Here is a 20336-nt window from a genome sequence, read left to right on the forward strand (position 1 = left end):
GCTTGACTTCCAACTCCATCCTTGATCTAATAATAATAGTTAATCATGTTTGACACTTCACACATCAAAATAAGTATTATATTTGCAGCCCATTTAATCCATTCTTTTGAGGTTCTAACCAAACGCATGTGCACTCCCAAAGAGAGGAGGAAAATAACCTCAGTTCAAGAAATCTCATCACTAACACAGCAAAGGGACTGTGTGTTGTCCCTCACTCTCATATGCATGTTCACAAAAGCTTTAGGTGTACAATGTGACGGCATACAATTAGTCACACTGTAACACATCCACCCTAAGAGTGTTGTAATAATAATGACTCACCATGATCCTTACATTTTATTTGCGATCCTCCCAGTGTGTGAGAAAGACGTGCTCGCGGTGAGCTCCACCTCCGCTGAGGAGCACCGCCAGCCCTTCAAGGACAAGATGGAGGCCTTCCTCCTCACGGGTGAGCACAGGCAGTTAACATAACAGAGCGTATCACATGTCAAAGAACTACACTTTCAACATGCACATCATGCACGGATTAGATGAGCGGAAAAGCCAATGTATTGATTCTACACAGCAGACTATCTTTGTCACTGATGGTTACAGAGAATGCACAAGGGTTGTGGAGAATTATGTTTGGCGTCTGTTCAGTAGACATAGAAGCAGTCATTGGTCGGATATCTTCTTTTCTGTAGTCAAATATTTCTAATATTTTTTTTTAACAGCACATAAGGTTAATTATTCTTCAGACTTAAATAATGAATACTACTCAATCAGTAACGACAGCCTTTGCTGGGTAGCAAGGATGGCTAGATTCCAGGGGGCCTTTTAAATCTTCCCCCAACCCCCCCCCCCCCCTCTCTCTCTCTCTCTCTCTCTCTCTCTCTCTCTCTCTCTCTCTCTCTCTCTCTCTCCACCTCTCGTAACAATTCCTTACTTTTCGATGGTGCCAAATGAGGACAGCCTACGTCCTGTTGCCCTGGTGAATATCTACAAAGTCTCCGTACATTGCATCGCTGGAAATATTTCTGTCTGAGAAGGAAGATAGCTAGGTGGGGGGGGCACCGAAGGGTAGGTCAGGGTGAAGGCTAGACATGCAGATAGGGATCACAAAGATGTTTGGCGATCCCTGAAAGATCCCCAGCCTAAGACATCAATTCATGCGAGCATGTCCTAAAAAAGTAGTTGGGCAAGGCAAGAGCAATGTATGTGAAGTCGTCATGATTTCAGAGGGCACTTTAGTCCACTGAACATTGGGAACATTTCTTGTTATTAATAAAGGAAAAGGGTCAGTTTAGATTTTTTTAGTCAATTTATCAATGCCATGTAAAATACATATCTCATAATAGTTTACCCTGATTTCCTTTTATATGCATAGTCAATCTGTTTAAATAAGCATGCTGACCGTGACAGATCCATTTCACGATTGTCTGTTTTACTCTTTCAGCCCGGAAAAGCCATGAAGAGGCATCAGACCTCTTGATCACTTCTCAAAAACGGTGTGTGTGTGTGTGTGTGTGTGTGTGTGTGTGTGTGTGTGTGTGTGTGTGTGTGTGTGTGTGTGTGTGTGTGTGTGTGTGTGTGTGTGTGTGTGTGTGTGTGTGTGTGTTTGGTGTGTGTGTGTGTGTGGGTGCGTATATGTGTGTACAATAATTCTAAGCTTCAGCTTCTACCGACTAATGTGCTGTCACTAATTAGTACTTATTCAAACAGTAACTAAGGAGGCAAGGGACTCTTTTTTTTTTAACTTTTTTTCATCATTTGGTGAGCCATTATTTGGTGAGCGTTGACCCTAGTCGACACCAAATGTCTTTCTAATCTATGCTACCCTTGTAGCAAAGCCAGCTCATAATAGACAGAGAAACAGGTTTTCACAAGAGAGAGACACCCCTAAACCTTTGATGAAAAATGACAGCACCATCTCTAAAGTAACATGCTCGAAATAATAATGATGTCAATAATAAGGTGATGATATTCTCTTTTTATCTGTGATGAATGGGGTTTGGTTGGCTGCGAGGCAGCTTTGAGGCGGTGGTGCAGTACTTCGGCGTGAGGCCCAGGGCAGGAGAAAGCGAGGTGTCCACCGCCCACTTCTTCCTGCTCTGGTTTGAGTTCTGTGCTGACTTCAAGACCAGGTGGAAAAAGGAGAGCAAGAACGTCTCCAAGGAAAGGTCTGTGTGTTTTTCTGTGTGTGCGTGTGTGTGTACATGCGTGCATGTGTGTGTGTGTGTGTGTGTGTGTGTGTGTGTGTGTGTGTGTGTGTGTGTGTGTGTGTGTGTGTGTGTGTGTGCGTGTGTGTGTGTGCGTGTGTGTGTGTGCGCGCCGACGTGCGTCTGGTGTGTGGTGTGTATTGCATCAAGGCATGACATCTTCTACTTTTGTAGTATAATGCATGCATAATAACACATGCATAATTAATCAATCAGTTCACCAGGAATAAATGGATGAATGATTTCATTAGCAGTTCTGTTCAAGATCTCTAGATCACACATTTTCATCACTGTTATTGCTGTGATTAGAAAGGACAGCTGTGTCATTAATCAATGATTGGCAATGGGAGGCTAAGGTTGAATAAATAATATGAGATTGCCATCATGCATTTGTGTTACCCAGCAGGTTTGATCCAAAATGGTTGAAAAATACACCCATATTACATATTATTATTATAACAGTACATCCTATTTATTTACATATTTCACTGCCGATGAGAAAATTGACAACTGATTTTCTGTTGTCGTTTTTGTTGTTGTTGTGTTCGCTCGCAGACTAATAGAGGCTCAACAGTCGGTAAGGAGGATCACAGAAGACAAAAAGGTTGAGATCAGACAGGTCAACCCCAATAGCCTGGTAAGAGACACCTGGATATCCATCCCATACAATGTCAGAGCTCAGAACAGACACATGGTGTTTAGTTCAGATAGCCCCATATTTAAATACTAACATTCAAATGTGCTCGCTACATCTTGTATGCACATTGTATTGTATTGATTCTTGAAAGTTGATTATTTGATTAGTCGTACCTCAAATTAAAATTTATGAAATTATATGATTATTTGGAGATGGATCAACTGTGTATGATTCCCCCTCCAACAGAAAGACCGGCTACGACAGAGAGATAGAAAGGCTTCCCACTGAGAAACAGGAGAGAAAGGAGGGAGGATGGAAGACAATGACTATGGAAAGACAAAAGGTTCACATTCAATAGTATGATGTGGATTTCGACCAGTACTGGCATTTAATGCTGTTATATATATTGTTATCTTTTTTTTATGCTGTAAAATACGCCAGTAGCCAATTGCATCTAAAACATATACCAAACGTAATAGTCTTAAATGTTATCCAGAAAGTGTCTCAATGTCTAATTACTACAATCCAATAAGACCAATGCATTAAAACGAGGAGCCTATATTATAGGCCTAATTAGCAAAATAAAGTCTCAACACTGATTTAAAGGCTAAGTGGATTTAAGTTATTTTTCTATAAATGTGCAAGATTGTGTGCTTTTGTCTCATATAAATGTAAATTTAAGGGTCAAAGAAAACATGGTTCAAATGTGTCCAGGTTCAAAAGTTTATTCACAACCATTCACAATATCATTGTTCCCCACCTATTTACAGTTTCCTAGAACCACACGGTTAACAGTGCAAAGTGTACAACGAAAAATATGAATGCCCTCTGCATTTGTTCCACACAGTGGAAACAATACGAATGCCATTTAATAAAACCCATTCTAGCATAGGTCCTATAGGCGGGAGATGGTTTACGCTTTTAACGAGTCAAATAAGCGTCAGCTATAAAGGTGAGTTAATATGCCAGTTCAGAGAGGCCCACGACTCATGAGTGACAGATCCAATAGGGAAAGGGGGGAACATGTCCCGCAGATGCTCTCACTTTGTCTTACAAGGCCTGCTGCACTATCTACAACATTGGCCTATAACTGAAATGATGGGTAAGTGCTGAATTAATTAAGTTACGTTGTGAAAAAATATTCTGGGGGAGAACCCTCAGACACCTGTTATAGGCAGCCCTTGCGCAGGCATATAGTCATATAAGGTCCCACTATTCAGGTTCGCATCGTCCGTCACGAGTGCTGTTCTCCACCTCTGTATCATTGACCTCTGCACCGTTTACATCCACCTCCGTCCCCGAAGAGAAACCTAGTCCAGGTCGATGGTCGTGCAGCGGCACTGCTTTACGCGCTGCACCCGTTTCTTCCTCGTGCTCGGCGTCTGGCCCGGGCACACCAGTGTGTAGGTGACGGTGGTGTAGGTTTTGGGTTTGCAGGTGGCGCACGACTGAAAAGCGCTGTCCTCATGGTAGACGTGCCGCGGGATGTAGAAGGAGTTGCACTGGCCGTAGCAGAAGCGGTTGATGATGGTGCGACTCAGGCAGCCCTCCTCGTGGATCGTTTGCTTCAGCGGCTGCGTTTTGCACCAATCCATCTTCAGGTACCGACGCTCCGTGACGTGCAAGGCCTCTTGACTGGACTCCAGGACGTCTTCGGTGGCGGTCGCTGGAGCCTTGGCACGGGCGATAAATCCAGCAATGGGTGTTTGGTGCGACCTCTCGGATTCGTTCGGGTTGTATTTGTAGGCATGCGGAAAACTACTAGGGAAGGTCCCGGCGTCTGTACTTCTCATTCCGATAAGAATTCCCAAAGCAAGGGCTGATGTGAACACCGAAGTCCTCATGATGACAGCTATGAAAAGAAATAAGCAGAACGTAAGGGACAGTTTTACGCGTGGCTTTTACGCGCGTATTACGCGCCGTGCGCTAGATCAAATATGCAGTTAAAAATGGATTGGACTTACCCGTCTTTTATCCAAACAAGTAGCAACACACGAGTTTGCTTATGAACTGCGTGGGTAGGTTCGATATGTAAAGTGAAAGACGTCCGGCGTCAAACGAGGATTTCTGAATGACATACAAAAGCCTCGCTCCCACTGCATTTTTATAATGGGACCCGTTGGAACACACCCCCAAATCGCGCTCCATCCTTGGTTGCTGAGACACTTTGTAAGAAAGACACACTCCCAACAGTTGAAATGCAAGTAGCCGATTTTATTTGAAGAGCATATTAACCAAACACAAAGCTATATGGCAAGGTGCAGTTACCAGACCGGGCAGTTTAAAGTAGCATAACATTAATTGGTTAGGGCAACCGTGGTTGTTAAGAAGGTCCAAACCATTCATCAAGCTAGAAGCGTTTCCCCCCTAGAAACTAACTTATGGGTTCACTACAGAAGGGATTAGTAACCAATAATCCAATTTGCCATATGTGCCATCTGCTATAAGTTCCAAGTACCAAACAAACAGATACCATGACTATACAAACAATGACATGTTGAATTACCCTGATCTTCGTAAACAAATAATTCTATAGTTTTCTTCATCCGCATTCTTTCCCTGCAGTTCACACTGTTTTACTTATGAACCCCTGGACATTTGTACCCGCTAGTCGGCCGTTTAGGGGGCTGCGGTGGTTTTGCTGCTGACAGAAGTGGTCGGGGCCTCCCCCCTCTCTTCGTCAGAGAAGTGGGGTGCCGATTTCTTGGCGACCACATTAGTCAGCCTCTGGCCCATCCAGTAGGGGTTAACACTCTGGAACATATTAGGACACATCAGGGGATTATTGGACGGATTGATTCCACATGCACGGATGCATGGATGTGTGTGCACACACACGCATGCACACACACAGACACAGACACAGACACAGACACGACACACACAGGAGGTCATTAGAACACACACAAAAAACGTTCCTTTAAAAGCAAGGGTTGTTTATCAATCATGTTATAAGACAAGAGTATTGCCCTATTAACCTAATAGGGCAATTCAATTATTATTTTGTACCTGAAGAGACCTGTATCTTTTCACAAATTTAAACTTTTTTAACATTGGTATTACATTGTATTGGATGAATAACCGTACGATAGAAACCTCTATTGTAGCTGCTACTTCAAAATAACCTTGGATCAAAGTGTTAAAGGATAGTATATAAATGTAAAGTTTAGTAAACAATTTCCTCCCTGAGTAAAGGAGTTTACATTGCTGCGATTCATCATAAGATAACCCCTCTTGCTAAGGAATGAGATCATGTTTTTTTTTATATAATGGACGTACCCTCTTTCTTTTTTTCGGCCCGCCTTTGAGTTTTTGGTACAAAAGCTCCTTGTTCTGAAGAGAAAGAAAAAAACTAAAATGAGACAGAAATTCACGTTCCATTTTATTTGTACAGCATCTTCCTTTTGTCTCAGAACTACAAGTCAACAAAGTGGATTGGATGTCCTGAACAGGCTGATCTCCGCCGGGACACACACACACACACACACACACACACACACACACACACACACACACACACACACACACACACACACACACACACACACACACACACACACACACACACACACACACACACACCCACCCACCCGTTTGGATAAAACCGATAAGAAATTGCATTAAATGTCAATAAACTGTGTTACGATTCTTGAATGAAGAAATAAAACCACCAAGATCCCGGATGTCAAAATGATCAGGGAACCATTTTACATAAAACAAAAACATTCACTGCATTCCTTGAATTGCTAAGAAATGTAGATGTCTATTGATATTTCCATGTCTCTCATCTCGTTTACAGTCTCGACTGCCCCGCGTGCAGCGTGTGTCCCTCTGAACTCACCCATTTGGCCAGGGCAGGGTAGTCGTGCTCGGGGTCAAACAGGTGCTGGTGCTTCTGGAACTCTCTGCTGAACTCTGCAGTGTCGAGGGCCTTCTCCAAGCACCCGTCTGACGCTAACGCACACACACACGCACGTACGCACGCACACACAATGTATACCCATATGGTTCGTAGTCCAAAATATCAATGAATAACGGAGAAAACATTTTACCATTTTTGATAATTTATACATGTATATCGTTACTTTTAGAGCTATTAAGCTGTACAAATGACAGCAAAGTGTAACAATGTATTTTGAACATAGAAATGTTTATAAGGTGGATACCTGAACAATCTTGTAAACAGGGTGATATAAAATAAAAAAAGGCCAGGGATGAATTGGATATATTCAGAATGAAAACTAATTGTGGTTGAATTAAGCTATCTGGGTCGTACCGGTCTTCCCAATGGGACATGGGTTCGGGGGGTCGGGGTAGCCATGGTCCTCGCTGAAATCCTTGGGAACATTGTCTCCCGTCAGCTCCGCCACAATGTTCGGGATGTTCCCATAGGGGCCGAGGTGCTGCAGGCCCTCATGCGCGCCCCCTGGTGGCCCAAAAGAGGTAGAAAACCATAAACCACTTTCAAGTGAATGTTGTCGATAAATTCAAAGATATAAGATATCATTTGAAAAACAAACACAAAAATAGCAGCCGCTCTTTAACAGGCTTGGGTAATGTGCAATAAAACATGAGGTAGGACCTATACCTTGTATACTCTGTGGTCCAACAATATTGGTTGCTTGGTGAGCGGGATACTCCACCCTGGGGCGAGCGATCCCAAGCTGCTCCATCACGCCGTGGAGGAGGCGCTGGATCTCGGCCTCAGACACCTGGGTGGCCATGCGGGGGCTCCGACCTGACGCCACGTCCACCAATGCGTACGCCAGGATGCCGATCAAGGATAACCGGACCGCCGAACCCATTCTGTCTCTACGGCATCACATGAGAGGAAACGATACGCATGGGTTCACAGGATGAGATAATTTTCCTTATGTAACCCAAAACATAACCGAGACTGACGCATACAGGCTGCGAAAGTGTCTTGTGTACGTCTGGTACATTGACAATATAAAGAAAACGTGCGTTTTGTTTAATCTAACTAACAGTAATCCAATTGCATCGTGGGCCTATGTCGTCTGTACGTCTTAAGTAAACAAGCCCATTATGGCGCATTAGAGATAAACCGCTCATTAAGAGGCGTAATGTACCACACGGCGTGCATCAGCCCGCACAACATTACGCTCATAGTATCAGAAATAGCCCACTCGTCAGTAGAGTACAATAAGGGTATTAACAAAAATGTGTTCTGAGCCTAGAAGCCTTACCTGAGCTGAGCGTCCCCTGGTCTACAGTGAGGATGCTGATCCGCCGCGCTTCACGGCTCGTCGATGCAGTTGCTAAGACACGAAGCATCCATGATGCTCATTGGCTGCTCCCTAATGTCAACATCAGGCCAGATGTAGCTCTCTGGTTTCAGCAGGTGGTGACTAGCGACTTTTTTAAAGCACAATGGGCCGGTGAATACAAATAATTGAAAAAATAACACAATTCAATTCATCCAACCAGAATGATTATTAGTTTAAAATATTTTATTTAAAATGTAGATTTTAGATCAGAAAACCTATTTAACAAAAAAGTTCCCTCAGACATTAACATTTAAAAGCAAGACCGTTTAAAATAATAAATAACTTTGAATGTATAAATACAAAATTGCAACATAAATACATCTGGTCGTTATGACAAACCTCGTTACAACAGTTGGACTATTGAAGTTAACACAATCGACATTACAGTTACGTAGAGCGTCTTCTCCAAGCTGTTAGCCATCTTAATTTTCCCACACTGGTCAGTATGGGAGAGTTGCTTGAATTTGGACCTCCGGGCAATTTGGAGAAGCGGCAGAGTCTGCACACCAACGGGTACATGGTTAATGCAGACATAATATCTGTTAATGATTGCACACACACACACACACACACACACACACACACACACACACACACACACACACACACACACACACACACACACACACACACACACACACACACACACACACACACACACACACACACACACACACACCTTCTGAGACTCGCTTGTGGGGTCCGGCATGCGTCCTTGCTGACATCAGCGGTGGTGGTAATGTGACCTACAGACCGTTTCACAGAACACTCCAAATCAACACGCACATGGCATCGCCTCGATAAGAACACATCCAGACTAGTTCTGACATGCTTTGCTGATGTTAAGCCCAAAAATGTATAATGTTTTCAATGTTTGCATCCATAAAAGCCCTTTATGTAAGGTGATCACGAATAAAGACGGGCCGAATCAAGGCCGTCTCTGGCCATTTCGGTGCCCTAGGCGACTAGACATAATACAATAATGTAATATATATATTTTTTAAAACCTTAATTTTTGGTGCCCCCTCAGGTACTTGACACACACTGTGAACTCTGCGTATAGGGAGCGGCGGGCCTGGGCCGAATACACTAATGATCTTGTGCTTTGATCCGTTACAATAAAAACAGATTCCTTCCCTCCTGTGAGTTTGTGTGCTCTGTCAAAAATTAAAACGTCCAGCGTGCTTCAGGCTTTACTCTTTTACTCTTCTCCTGTTTTACAACCAGGTGTCAGTGTAAGCAAAATCTGCTTTGCCCGGTGACAAAGTGACATTACCAGTGGGAGAACCCACACAGGGGAACACCGGGTCGATCAGTCAACTAGCTTTGGCTTTAACCACTTTGCTGTCCATTTCCATTTACTTTACCCTCCTGTACGTTCTGCTGCGTCTGGGATCATCAGAGCACTGATCTTACCGGGGAGCGGTGTGTAGGCCCTGAAGAGCAGCACATTGGGGAAGGACTCCCCGCCTAGACTCCTCCTGAGATGGGTGGAGGGCCTGGGGTGCTGGGTGGGGTCCACACCATCCCAGACCAGCGTCTTGGTGGACAGCGGCGCTTCTTGCATTAAAGAAAAGTATAATATATGAAGAAGGACTGAAAGGAGTGTGAATCTAACCCTCATGAGGTTCTCATTTGGAGAGAGCCAAAGCGAGAGAGACTTAAATGTATGCAGCTTCTATATCCTTCATAGAAGACCACAAGCTAGCGCTTTCTTCTAACCTCGCAAGCTGTATCTTTTTTTGTGTTTCTTCTTGGAGTGGGCGTCCCGTGTGCGACGGGAGACAACCAAGAAAGACCTGCTGTCCATCACCGCCTTTGGAATCAGACCTGGGGGACGGGAGAGACCCCAATGATAATCCTTGCATGGTTTTCAAGGGGACCACATTCAAAGTCAAGGTTCAGTCCATAAGAACAAGAGAAAGGATCCCACCAAACATCCGAGGGCTGTCGATGAAGGCACGCAGCACCTCGATGCTGAGCTCCAGGTCTCGCTCCGACAGTTTGGAGGCGTCGGACGGGAACAGGAGACAGGGGGTGAACACCATGGCCAGGTTACTGCTGGTCATCAGGTTCTCTGCACACCTGACCAGGGAACACGTCGGGTGGAAGGTGATAGTCTCTGGTACGGTTTACCAAATCGATTCTTTAAAGCGGTAATCTCAACCTACTACGTTTTGATTCAATTGAAAATTGATTCAGACCCATAGCTCTCATGTTTTAGTGTCCCCACTAGCTATTGCTATGAGGACCTAACCTCAGGAACAGGAAATATCATACTGAATATACATGTTAAAATAATGCAGATATAACCAGGAGGTACAACAAACATAAAACCTGAATTTTGAAGCTACAGAGGGTATGACCTCAGCACCCAAACGACAGTGTATTTTCACATCCCCACCTCTGGGAGACCTGGTGGAGGAAGGTGAACAGGAAGTGCAGCAGGGAGGCGTTGCGGGCAGGCAGCAGGCAGGACAGTAGCTGCAGGGCGGAGGTCCTCTCTGGCGGGCTTGGCAGGGCCTGGGCCCGCAGCAGAGCCTTCTGCAGCTCAAAGGGAAACAGCGGCTGGGGGAGCTCCCTGCAGAAGGCCTTCACCAGCCCGGCCACGTCGTATGGGAGGGCCGTGGACAAGCAGCCCTCGCCGCGGTTTAACTTCGCCTGTGGGGTGCAGTTGAACTCGCTTTAAATATTTTTTTCTTTTTTTTTTATCTAAGCCGGATGCAACTCACTTATGAAGCGCCCTCCAGTTGTTGTTTTAGATTTCAGTTTTGATAGTCTGCCAGACTGCTTTTGAATCAGTAGCCATTAGATTCCCTCATACATCAAATATTAAAAAAGTCCTATCCTTACCTTTAACGCCTTAATCCTGGTATGCGAACCTGGTTTCCGGAACAGTCCTACGGTTCCAGCGCGCTCCCGCAGGATCGAGCACGCTTCTACCAAGAAGCTGACAGGCACAAGAGTTTTTCATCCTACTTCGGGGTAATAATCTCTGGTCGCCCTAGACAACCCCCGACACTACTCACCAGGGTACCAGACCGAACTCAGGGATGCAGTGCCTCGGGACGTTATCCAGAGAAACTCCAAAAAGCCTACTCCCGAGCACCAGCGACCTATCCTTCTTTTCCAGACTCCCCTTTACATTTATCCCATGAAGTACTTGGAGATGGAATCGTATTACCTTTCCGTCTGTTATAGACGGCATGGCGACTTAAATGAATACAAAGCTGAATAAACTTTAAGGACACCACAGTGGTGGTTGTGTGCCAAAAGTACTGAGGCGAGTCGCATCGGCCTCATTTAGCTCATCAATGGCACATCTGGCACCTGCTAAAAGGTAAACAGGAAGTAAGCAGGAAGGAATAATGTCATTTCCGTCTTTTTTTGTAAGCAATATATACTTTGAAACCGAAAGCTAATTTATTTGATTCGTTTTTCGTGAACCACCTATTTAATTTGATTTATATATATATTACCCTTCTTTTTTTAACTCCTAACCCTATAGGCCTACAAGGGACACATTTTAAGATGTCCTCTTTTACATTTGAGATGAAGGGAGATCTAGGTATGTTTAGATTGTTATTAAGATTATTTATTTTAAAGTTTTTTAATTCAACTTTATACAAATACAAATAAACCTGAATTAATCACCCCATGATCCTACCAAGACCAGGGTTAATCGAATATCCAATTGATCTAAATTTTCTGGAAAATGAGTTGTCCACAACGACATTAAATCAAGCATTTTTTTTATTAAAACAGTGAGTGTATGTACAGCAAAACGTAAAGGTACACAGTACAAATGCGGACAGAGAAACAGAAGCGTCGATACGATTCAGCGGCGGGATCCGGGCGTTTCGATTGGTCGGTGTGGGATCGGTGTAGCACTTAGAAGCACTTCCTATGGACGATGGAGGGGCCGGCCTCGTCGTACTCCTGCTTGCTGATCCACATCTGCTGGAAGGTGGACAGGGAGGCCAGGATGGAGCCTCCGATCCAGACGGAGTACTTCCTCTCGGGGGGAGCGATGATCTAGAACAGGAAGGTGGTTGTTAGAGAACGACATTGTCATAGAGCAATCAATCATGGTGACCAGATATCAACATGTGTTTATACGATACAATACACATGCATTGGGGCTCCTTGACCACACTCACACCCTGAAATGTCCCACAGTGTCCCAAAGGTAACCAAGCCACCAAAAGCCTCCTGTATTCCTACTGGCTGTGCTGCTGTGTCTTGTATGTGTACACAGATGCAGGGTATTGTAGGTACTGCGTCAGTGGTAGTCGGAGCTCACCTTGATCTTCATGGTGGACGGGGCCAGCGCGGTGATCTCCTTCTGCATGCGGTCAGCGATACCGGGGTACATGGTGGTGCCACCGGACAGCACGTTGTTGGCGTACAGGTCCTTGCGGATGTCGATGTCGCACTTCATGATGCTGTTGTAGGCCGTCTCATGGATACCGGCGGACTCCATGCCTGGGATGGAGAGAGAGAAATTTGGTCTTGAGCTATTGGCCTTTTATTTTTGTAATGATGTGTAGGTCCCTGTACATTTTGATGCTATACTCAACGAAATTTAAGGTGAGGGTACCCTCCTAAAGGGGGTAATTGTGTTATATATGTGATTGCATTAGCCTATTAAAGGTGGGGTTAGGGTTAGATGACATCGCCAGCTTAATACCCGAATGCCAGAGCCAATAAAACATAGTAGATTATTCTGGTTCCCATGTTAAAGGCTTATCAAAATACCGACAAAAAGTGGGCGAAATGTCCCAAATACGCCACTAGATGGCAACGGCCTCCTACATATTCTAATATCAGATAAGATGCCACTTTATTAAATCCTTTGAGGGGACTTCACATTGTTTCTACTACACATGATGATGCAAGAGTGAGCCAATGTAGCCAATGTGACACGCACCAATGAAGGAAGGCTGGAAGAGGGTCTCGGGGCAGCGGAAACGCTCGTTGCCAATGGTGATGACCTGTCCGTCGGGCAGCTCGTAGCTCTTCTCCAGGGAGGAGGAGGAGGCGGCCGTGGCCATCTCATTCTCGAAGTCCAGCGCTACGTAGCACAGCTTCTCCTTGATGTCACGCACGATCTCACGCTCAGCTAAGCACAGGGAGGGAGGAGACACGTTGAGACGAGAAGGTCCGATTTCACGACCCGTTACAAAGTGCAGTCTCTGTTTGAAACCAATGTTGGATCATGTATGTCTGCCTTTTACCATTAATCTCAAATAACCACTTACTAGTCAATTAGTGGCACAATATGTTCGACAGAAATCATTAAACAAAAATAAAATGTGTGCCTCTTTGCCTTTGTAAGTATAGAGTATACACCATCTTGTCATTACATATAACATGTCGAATAACTTGTTATCCTTCGAAATTAATCACATTAACAATAGTGCTATTTAAAAGATTAGGCCTATGAGCAGGAGTATAATCTGGCAGCACTGGTTCATTGCCGTTTTCGGTGAATCCCAAGAAAGCCCAGATGGTGAAGCGTACCGGTGGTCACGAAGGAGTATCCGCGCTCCGTCAGGATCTTCATCAGGTAGTCAGTGAGGTCACGTCCAGCCAGGTCCAGACGCATGATGGCGTGGGGCAGAGCATAGCCCTCATAGATGGGCACGTTGTGGGTCACACCGTCACCAGAGTCCAGCACAATGCCTGGAGCACCCCAGAAACAAAACAACACTGTTTTATTAAACTGCATACACAGATTTATATAGAATAGGCATACACAAGAGTATCTTGTTTGTTGTGTAGAAAGAGAGCAGTAAGAGAGAGAGACAGAGAGAGAGAGAGAGAGAGAGAGAGAGAGAGGAAGAGAGAGAGACAGAGAGAGAGAGACACACAGAGACATAGAGAGAGACTGAGAGAGGGAGAGAGAGAGACCGAGAGAGAGGGAGAGACACTCACCGGTGGTACGGCCGGAGGCGTACAGGGACAGCACGGCCTGGATGGCCACGTACATGGCGGGCACGTTGAAGGTCTCGAACATGATCTGGGTCATCTTCTCCCTGTTGGCCTTGGGGTTGAGGGGGGCCTCTGTCAGCAGGGTGGGGTGCTCCTCGGGCGCCACGCGCAGCTCGTTGTAGAAGGTGTGGTGCCAGATCTGCAGACGGGACGGGGGGACGGGAGGTGAGGATGAGAGGCTTCACCCTTTCTCTCATTTCACGATTCTAAATAAGCTAGACGTTATTCAACCCCCTTCAAACCTTGCCTCGGATTGTTGCTGTACCCACATATATGTTTGTCCATATATATATAAATATGTGTCACACACTGGCTACATTGTGGCTCTTCTGTTCCTTGTTTAAGAAATTTTCATCTCAATGAATCCACACCCATCTACTCTCATATTCAATTCCCCACCATGACTTATGTTTTTAAGAGGTTTCTTCCCTTGCCCATTTAATGGCTTAGATCAGGATCATGGTTGATTCAGATTCATACGTGGACATGTGAATAACTGTGTATTTTTTATGAGACGGTGAGCCCTATGTCATTTTTATTTTGTATAAGATACATGACCACGCTATAGACGTTTACCTTCTCCATGTCGTCCCAGTTGGTGATGATGCCGTGCTCGATGGGGTACTTGAGGGTCAGGATACCCCTCTTGCTCTGGGCCTCGTCTCCCACGTAGGAGTCCTTCTGCCCCATGCCCACCATGACACCCTGGGAAAACAGTACCCTGTGTTAGAGGACGGACGACCAGGCACTACTGGGTGTTCTTCAGCCCCTGGATCTGTGAACTTCAACATCAGCGTATTGTTTTCTTTAAGTTGATGGTATTTTAAAGAAAAGATTCATGATAGTTGGAAGTGTTTGGCCAGACGTTCAAGTTCATACAAACATACCCTCAACGTAATGGTCCTAATAGCTCAGAGACAAACAAAAACCCTTCTCTCTTTTCCAAAAGGAAGGTTTCATTCAAACGAATATGAACATCGATACATAGATCTCTAGAACTACAAACACGGACGGCTTCTTCCCTTCGTAGTTGTCTGTCTAGCGTCGGGGGGACGGCTCACCTGGTGACGGGGGCGTCCAACGATGGAGGGGAAGACGGCACGGGGGGCGTCATCACCGGCGAACCCCGCCTTCACCAGGCCGGAGCCGTTGTCACACACAAGGGCGGTGGTCTCTTCGTCGTCACACATGTCTGGTTCTGGTTTCTGGGCTGGTAGGTTTACTGTGAACACAGAGCAGAGGTCAACATATGACTTTCTATTTCATGTTGTGATGAATTCACCAGGACCTCTCAGATGATCTCGCGATAATATTGTACTTTTTTAATCTAAATCAATTTAAGTTTCTATGTTTTTGTAGTTGGGGTACACTTAGGGGTAGGGGTACACTTATTACTCAGATAAAGTATTCACAGCAGGTAGACTTTATCTTCCCCCAGTCACTCTGAGAACCATAAAACAATAAGAAGAGACACACAAACACACACACACACACACACACACACACACACACACACACACACACACACACACACACACACACACCCACCACACACAAACACACACGTACACACATACACACACACACTCTCACACAGCGCTATTTTAGGAGTGACAGACCCTTCTCCTGTCATTCCAGTCCACACCCCCCTGACACCTGTCCTTATCAGCCCAGGTCTAAGCTCTGAGTTAGCAGCTGAGACGCCTGCGCGTCTGTTGACAAGTGGCAGAGGGGTGGTGGCGGTGGGGGGGGGGGGTCAGCTGTCCTACCTCACAGTAACTCTCTTGTGTTTTAAGAACCCCCCCCCCCAGCATATGCTGCACCATCCCTCCAGTCGGAGTGTCTCTGGCATCCCAAACCATCAGCATCACTCACTACCACCCCATCCCCCCCTACACACACACACACACACACACACACACACACACACACACACACACACACACACACACACACACACACACACACACACACACACACACACACACACACACACACACACACACACACACACACACACACACACACTAATTTGATTATTCAACTCTATGCCGTTGCTTCATGGAGGATTCTGGGAAACCTGACAAAATGGCAAACACTCAATTCCCTGAATCCTTTTGAGAAATAAAGCCTCATTGCCACATTCTACTCTAGGTCTGTCTCTTTTAATCTCCCCCTCTCTCTGCGGCTCACCCAGTCCGCCCAGAAGAAGTGCTTCAAGCTGGGCCATCGACAAGGAAGACATCCTTTTTATCTATCCATCAAATCCAGAGCCCTCCTCTTTAGAAGTCTCATACAAAGCCAAACACCTTTCCTTGTTTCGCATCTTTTTTCCTGCCTTTTCCTATCATCTTCCCAACTCCCCATCTCTTCATCCTCTACCTCTCCTTCATGTCAAACAAGTCACCCGGCTTCCTGCGCTGGCAACCTATCAATGAACATCCACCGATAAATAGGAAGTAGATGAGGAAGTCAATCCAAGCAATTCAAGGAAGTCAATCCAGGGGTCAATCCACACACACACACACACCCACACATACACTCACAGACTTGAGGCCAGTAATATAATCTGTAGCCATCGGCTCCTGTTTCCTCTCATCCTCCCGCAAGTAGATCTCAAATCAGCGAGAAGAGTCGGAGCTCATAAGCAAAGAAGTCTTACACAGACACCCTGAAAGGCCACAGAAAGAGAAGATAAGGAGGAGAGACTCACCAAGTTGTACAGCAAGACTGGAGTTTCAACTGGGACAACGCCACTGGAAGCAGGGAGCTCCTTAAATATGCCCTGAGCCGTCCCATGGGCTGGTGGGAAGGTGGGTGGGTGGGGTGTGAGGGTGTGTGTGTTGGTGGGGTGGGTGTGTTTGTGTGGGTGGGTGGTGGGAGGTGTGGTGGGGGGCCAGTGGGTGGGCCCAGGAGTTCATGCAAGCCCAAATAAGAGGTGCTCAGTGGAATGGTGAGGTAACCAAAAGAAAGGGTAGAAAGTCCTCCCATGTTAGGGGAGGAATGGGGGGGGGGGGCCTGGATGTTGAGAGCCCCTCCATCTCTGGTGCTGTTGACGGCCGTGTAGAGGATGAGTCAGAAGTACTGGGAGGTAGAGGGGAGACATTGATGAAGCAATTGGACACGCAGGTGATCCATGGTTAGAGGTTTGACAACATATCTGTGGAGTCGCAAGATCCAAGTTCTTTCTGAGCAGGTCCTGGAGGGTGCAGAGTGTGTTTTGGGGGGGAAACGTCTCACATGATGCAGTCATCGGTGTTTGTTGGTGTTCATCCCCGGCTGTGGGGCAGTTGCTCAGGTGGATCCAGGGCCATACTTCCTTCCCCTATACACAGGCTTGAAAGACATCGCTGACGTAACCCAGACGCTCAGACGGTGGTATGGGGGGTGGGTGAGGGGGATGGGGGGGGGTTAATTCAGGAAGTTAAGGAGGAGGCCTGGCGGGACACTCCGTAGAAGCCATACAAGCCGCGAGTAGAGAGTAGGCAAGAGAGAGGGGGTGGGGGTGGGGGGGGGGGGGGACTGTAACGGCATGTGTCAGTTTGAGAGATATGACGAGAGCATGCCACACATAATGAGATAGGAAGGGGCTTGGTGTTTGTGTGTGTGTGTGTGTGTGTGTGTGTGTGTGTGTGTGTGTGTGTGTGTGTGTGTGTGTGTGTGTGTGTGTGTGTGTGTGTGTGTGTGTGTGTGTGTGTGTGTGTGTGTGTGTGTGTGTGTAAGGAGGGGGGGCCAGGAGCAGACAGGAGCCAGATTCCAGGGGACAGCCTCGTCTGCTGCCTCCGTCAGACGGAGTCCTGGGCCCTGATTGGCCGTCCTCTCTCCTTGTAGGGAAATGCCGTGTGGATGTGTGTTTGAGCAGTGTGTGTGTGTGTGTGTGTGGGTGGGTGGATGGCTGGGTGTGTGACAGGTGCTTGGGGTCTGCAGACCACTGGCTGTAGGATCTGGTTTTAAAGGAGGGAGGTAGGGGTGGCTCTCTGATTGGCCAACCACCAGGAAGCTTGAGCACGCCGCAGCGTCTTCTTATGTTTGGAAGGTTTTTCTTTTTGAATTGAGATGAAGCCAGAACCCCCCCACCCCCCCCCCCCCCCCCACCCCCCAGGAGGGAACACTACTAACCTACTTGCCTATTTTGGCCTTAACATGTGGTCCACAGACATGCCATTTCATAGACATAGTTGATGGTTAATAAATTGTCATGTAAATATATTGAGACTAGTAATGGAATTTTTTTATTTATATAATTAATAGAAAGATAAGGATTGAGTTATAACTCAATTAGAAATCGAATATAATATTACAGTATAGTACTAAACTTTTGGTTATTTTGACTTGATGTGGCTGGATTGATTTGTTTATATTTTTTATAGGTCTTTATAGGTCTGTTGGTTATAATGTTATTCTATATGTAACTCCTAGTCATCCTCGATTTGAGATACTTGACATATTTCCCTTCTCATTGTTTCTTTGGTCACTGGGTTTTCTATTCTCACATACATTTTTACAGTCTGGTTCACGTTTCAATCGTAACAGTCAAGTTTGAATCAGAAAAGTATTTATTTAACTATGCCTCCTTCCCACTCTCTCCCGCTGACTAGTGAGGAAGAAATGTGTGAAACAGCAGGACACACTGTTAGAACAGAAAAGAGGATAGTGAAGAGATATTAAAAGTATGTGCTGTGTTTTGTCAACAGTAACTTGAGTAACTTGATGCTGCATGAGACATTTTAGGATGTCACCCACCCTCCATCCCCCTTTTTAATTCTTTATCACTATCCCAGTATCTATCAGGATAAGCCGATGGTGTTTGTTTGGCGGTCTCAGTTTTAAGTTTATTTGCGTCCTTATAAGGGCTTGTAAGAAGCACAAGTTTTGTCTGTGTCTATCTATGACAGCTGCACTCCACCAACACACATGCTCTCTGCCTCTCCCTCTGCCTCTCCCTCTGTCTCTCCCTCTGTCTCTCTCTCTCTCTCTCTCTCTCTCTCTCTCTCTCTCTCTCTCTCTCTCTCTCTCTCTCTCTCCCTCTCCCTCTCCCTCTCCCCTCTCTCTCTCTCTCTCTCTCTCTCTCTCTCTCTCTCTCTCTCTCTCTCTCTCTCTCTCTCTCTCTCTCTCTCTCTCTCTCTCTCTCTCTCTCTCTCTCTCTCTCTATCACACACACACACACACACACACACACACACACACACACACACACACACACACACACACACACACACACACACACACACACACACACACACACACACACACACACACACACACACACACACACACACACACACTGCAGCTGCTGGCAACAAATGTTTTTTAACAGTAGATGGGTCAATGGTTTTGTTTATCATTGGACACTTTACAAGTAACAGAAGACTGTGTGTGTCAGAGTCTCTGTGAGGTGCTGGTGACAGGAATGGTGGCAGTCTGTGTGTGTGTGTGTGTGTGTGTGTGTGTGTGTGTGTGTGTGTGTGTGTGTGTGTGTGTGTGTGTGTGTGTGTGTGTGTGTGTGTGTGTGTGTGTGTGTGTGTGTGTGTGTGTGTGTGTGTGTGTGTGTGTGTGTGTGTGTTTGAAGGAGAGAGAGACAGACGGTCACACTGACCGACAGAAAGAGGTCTACAATAAGTAATATACTGTTAAATGTGAAAGAAAATGTTGAAGAAAAGTTGCAGTAAATGTGATGTGAGGCAGCATGTTCCATCCATATACACAGTGCTTAATTTGAGGGGGAGCAAGGGGGAGCGTGCTCCGGAAGCTCTGACGTGCGCTCCGCCAGCTGGATCTTGAGTGTGTGTGTGTGTGTGTGTGTGTGTGTGTGTGTGTGTGTGTGTGTGTGTGTGTGTGTGTGTGTGTGTGTGTGTGTGTGTGTGTGTGTGTGTGTGTGTGTGTGTGTGTGTGTGTGTGTGTGTGTGTGTGTGTGTGTGTGTGAGGGGCTAATACTGTGTGCATGTGTGTGTTTTGTTCAGATGTGCAGCAAGAGAGGTTGGACTTGGAGTGACGCGAGTCGGTTGAGTGATGTGTGATAAATCTGCGAGGAGTTAGCGAAAGTAGTGAACTTTATTATTATTATGGTTTTTGTGGTATTCTGGTATTGTTCTGGTTATTAATATGTATCTATTTGTTAACGTGGCCAAGTTGTCATGCCAGATTGTTGTTCTAACAAGGACTACTATAATCTATGAGGTAGCCTACATATTGTTTTCATCTTTTGATGCGACGGAGATC

General features: G+C 45.8%; 4 protein-coding genes across 4 annotated transcripts in view; 1 reads left to right on the forward strand and 3 right to left on the reverse strand.

The window, feature by feature from the left end:
* fmn1 (formin 1) overlaps window positions 1-3440 on the forward strand; it is an 18699-nt gene extending 15259 nt beyond the window's left edge. Inside the window, exons 13-17 of the mRNA XM_030345999.1 lie at window positions 356-448; window positions 1436-1487; window positions 2010-2159; window positions 2754-2835; window positions 3082-3440. Coding sequence (XP_030201859.1) covers window positions 356-448; window positions 1436-1487; window positions 2010-2159; window positions 2754-2835; window positions 3082-3123 — 419 coding nt within the window. The 3' untranslated portion in view covers window positions 3124-3440. The remainder of the gene's footprint in view (window positions 1-355; window positions 449-1435; window positions 1488-2009; window positions 2160-2753; window positions 2836-3081) is intronic.
* A 104-nt stretch (window positions 3441-3544) lies between these two features.
* grem1a (gremlin 1a, DAN family BMP antagonist) lies at window positions 3545-4916 on the reverse strand. Its single transcript, XM_030345405.1, has 2 exons — window positions 4800-4916; window positions 3545-4687 (listed from the first exon to the last, which is right to left on the reverse strand). Exon 2 carries the CDS (start codon window positions 4677-4679, stop codon window positions 4146-4148), a length of 534 nt encoding a protein of 177 aa, XP_030201265.1. The 5' UTR covers window positions 4680-4687; window positions 4800-4916; the 3' UTR covers window positions 3545-4145.
* A 112-nt stretch (window positions 4917-5028) lies between these two features.
* On the reverse strand, window positions 5029-11458 carry scg5 (secretogranin V). Its single transcript, XM_030346157.1, has 14 exons — window positions 11153-11458; window positions 10977-11073; window positions 10528-10784; window positions 10057-10208; window positions 9846-9953; window positions 9540-9683; window positions 8803-8869; window positions 8515-8622; window positions 8043-8090; window positions 7424-7647; window positions 7112-7261; window positions 6677-6789; window positions 6115-6168; window positions 5029-5589 (listed from the first exon to the last, which is right to left on the reverse strand). The coding sequence occupies exons 1-14, from the start codon at window positions 11329-11331 to the stop codon at window positions 5455-5457; spliced, it is 1836 nt and encodes a 611-aa protein (XP_030202017.1). The 5' UTR covers window positions 11332-11458; the 3' UTR covers window positions 5029-5454.
* Window positions 11459-11858: 400 nt separating this feature from the next.
* Window positions 11859-16960, reverse strand: LOC115534421 (actin, alpha cardiac). Its single transcript, XM_030345404.1, has 8 exons — window positions 16831-16960; window positions 15179-15339; window positions 14694-14822; window positions 14061-14256; window positions 13647-13808; window positions 13054-13245; window positions 12427-12608; window positions 11859-12158 (listed from the first exon to the last, which is right to left on the reverse strand). The coding sequence occupies exons 2-8, from the start codon at window positions 15305-15307 to the stop codon at window positions 12015-12017; spliced, it is 1134 nt and encodes a 377-aa protein (XP_030201264.1). The 5' UTR covers window positions 15308-15339; window positions 16831-16960; the 3' UTR covers window positions 11859-12014.
* Between the last annotated feature and the right edge of the window lie 3376 nt (window positions 16961-20336).

This window comes from Gadus morhua, chromosome 21 (assembly GCF_902167405.1).
Source record: "Gadus morhua chromosome 21, gadMor3.0, whole genome shotgun sequence".
Taxonomy (NCBI): Eukaryota; Metazoa; Chordata; class Actinopteri; order Gadiformes; family Gadidae; genus Gadus; species Gadus morhua.

Excerpts from the sequence above, each read along its gene's own strand:
- LOC115534421 (XM_030345404.1), bottom strand. The coding sequence starts at position 15,307 with ATGTGTGACGACGAAGAGACCACCGCCCTTGTGTGTGACAACGGCTCC. Across the intron at positions 14,823-15,178 it reads TTGGACGCCCCCGTCACCAG|GGTGTCATGGTGGGCATGGG; the intron begins GTGAGCCGTCCC and ends CTGTTTTCCCAG. Across the intron at positions 14,257-14,693 it reads ACTGGGACGACATGGAGAAG|ATCTGGCACCACACCTTCTA; the intron begins GTAAACGTCTAT and ends TCCCGTCTGCAG.
- grem1a (XM_030345405.1), bottom strand. The coding sequence starts at position 4,679 with ATGAGGACTTCGGTGTTCACATCAGCCCTTGCTTTGGGAATTCTTATC.
- scg5 (XM_030346157.1), bottom strand. The coding sequence starts at position 11,331 with ATGCCGTCTATAACAGACGGAAAGGTAATACGATTCCATCTCCAAGTA. Across the intron at positions 10,785-10,976 it reads CCAGGATTAAGGCGTTAAAG|GCGAAGTTAAACCGCGGCGA; the intron begins GTAAGGATAGGA and ends TGCACCCCACAG. Across the intron at positions 7,262-7,423 it reads TGGACCACAGAGTATACAAG|GGGGCGCGCATGAGGGCCTG; the intron begins GTATAGGTCCTA and ends TTGGGCCACCAG.